The sequence below is a fragment of the Pinus tabuliformis genome, chromosome X (assembly GCF_031772625.1).
Source record: "Pinus tabuliformis cultivar Carrire ecotype Pingquan chromosome X, CPIR1, whole genome shotgun sequence".
NCBI lineage: Eukaryota > Viridiplantae > Streptophyta > Pinopsida > Pinales > Pinaceae > Pinus > Pinus tabuliformis.
In genome coordinates this window covers 938,369,980-938,372,226 of record NC_142308.1, presented here as the reverse complement: position 1 = coordinate 938,372,226, position 2,247 = coordinate 938,369,980, and the positions used below count along the sequence as shown (strand labels likewise).

General features: G+C 35.2%; 1 protein-coding gene across 1 annotated transcript; it reads left to right on the top strand.

Moving 5' to 3' along the window:
• The first annotated feature begins 511 nt into the window (after positions 1 to 511).
• On the top strand, positions 512 to 1,881 carry LOC149142781 (stem-specific protein TSJT1-like). Its single transcript, XM_089448580.1, has 4 exons — positions 512 to 871; positions 956 to 1,196; positions 1,317 to 1,437; positions 1,552 to 1,881. Exons 1-4 carry the CDS (start codon positions 672 to 674, stop codon positions 1,737 to 1,739), a joined length of 750 nt encoding a protein of 249 aa, XP_089304706.1. The 5' UTR covers positions 512 to 671; the 3' UTR covers positions 1,740 to 1,881.
• The last annotated feature ends 366 nt before the right edge of the window (positions 1,882 to 2,247 follow it).

Sequence of the window (2,247 nt, the reverse complement as noted above, 5' to 3'; positions counted from 1 at the left end):
CGCTCGACATCCATAGATGGGCCAGCCTCCATACGGGCATTTAATTAGGTATCAAGCAAGTTACTAAATTCTTTTAAAGCAAAAAATAAATAAAAATAATAATAATAAACTAATTTTCAAATAAAAAATATTAATTATAATATCCTTATAAAACTTATAAACAATATTAATATAAATACATTTTCCAAATTAGGTTCACATTCTCAAAATAATATTAATTACAATATCTTCATAAAACTTATCAACAATTAATATAAATACAACTTTTAAATTATTTTGACATTTACTTTGGTTCGGACATCATGGATAATATCTTTCGCAGTTCGAACCTTCTTAAAAAAGCGTGCCAAAATTATCCACAATATTATCCAGGATCAGTCTCACCCTGACTCGACCAGATTCAATCTGCATCCACGTCACACAACGAGGTGGCGTGGTTATCCATTAACGTGCCCGATAAAACGGGGCATGATTAATTGTATATATACTAACATCCTCTCTACCCAACGACCGTTGTCTTTGTTAGAAGCAAGCAATCGGTAGCTTATTAGCCAAGCGCAGTGCTGTTCTGTATCTTATCTTCTCTGTAAAAAAATATTTCCTACGTTGTATTTTTTTTTTCCTCCAACCAGGTAGTGTAGTTTGGTTTAAAGTTGTTTCTGCCTCCAAAAATGCTGACAGTATTGAAGAGATCCGTGGCACAAGGCCCTGAGGAATTGACCAGCCCCACTGTTGAGGCTGACCAGAGGAAAAATGGTATCGATTTGGTTGACTCTTTCGTCTCTGCCGATTCTGGAACCGTCTGTATTAACCTTGGGGGTGCCGGTGCCATGGCCTACACTCAGTGGCGCCAGCCTCTCCTGACACCCAGGCATCTTTTCTCTTCTCACTTCTTTTCTTTAGTCTCCTATTTTGTAAATCTATTCTCATAATTGGTGATTCTTGAATGGCGCAGATCTTTCCGTGCTGTAGATGACATGTTCTGCATATTCTTGGGCACCTTGGACAACGTAGCGGTGTTGAGGCAACGATATGGTCTCAACAAATCAGCAAATGAAGTGGCTATTGTCATTGAAGCGTATCGCACTCTCAGAGATCGTGGCCCCTACCCTGCAGATCAGGTCGTCAGAGAGCTCTCTGGAAAGTTCGCCTTCGTTCTTTACGACTCCACTTCACAGGCTTTCTTCACTGCAGTTGTACGCCTGTCATTGTCATCCCTCCATTTCCTTTTTCTTTGTTGTGCACTTTCCATTAGGTATGCCATGAAATTGTCGATTTCTTGGCATTTTGACTGACAAACTATTTGTGTTTGCCAGGATGCTGATGGTTCAGTGCCTTTCTTTTGGGGCACTGCAGCTGATGGTTGCCTGGTCCTATCTGATGAGCCCAATGTTCTGAAAGAAGGATGTGGAAAATCTTTTGCTCCTTTTCCCCGAGGTAATATTACACTGCTAAATTATTGTTTAAATAGCTGTTTGACACATAACGCAGAGTAATGTAATTTTTTTCTCTTATTTATTTTTTATAATGATGTTGCCTTTGGCTTTGCAGGTTGTTTTTTCTCTACATCTGGTGGCTTGCAGAGTTTTGAACATCCTCTCCATAAGCTCATGCCGATGCCTCGTGTGGATAGTAAGGGGCAAATGTGTGGGGCCAACTTCAAAGTAGATGTGTTTGCCAAGAGGCAGGCTAGCATGCCTAGAGTGGGTAGTGAGGCCAATTGGGCCAATGCATTTTGATATAAACACGGCCAATTAGGATGTTGAATTCTGATATGAACAATTTGTATGTAAATACATCGATTTGATTCTGATGTGAACAAATTATATGTAAATTCATCGGTTTGATTTTTATTTAATAAGAATAAAACTGTTTTTAAAATTTGGTTACTGCAGATTTGATTTTTATTTAATATGAATTAAATTGTTGGTAAAAGTTGGTTATTTAAATTTTTTTAAAGTAATGTTTATGGTTCACTGGTTGATTCAAGTTATTTAGTTTTTAATGATATAATAAATTTGATAAAGTATATGGTAAGTGGGGATTTATCAAATGTAAAGAGTAATTAAATTTTTTAATTGGTAAATTTGAAAAAAAAAATTAATTGGTAAATTTGAAAAATCTGATATAGACTAGTTATATATATATATATATAATTTTTTAATTTTGAATAACACATTTATAAAAAATTTGATATTTATAAAAAATTTGATTATAAGAAATTTTTAGTTTTTAATTGTTTTATAT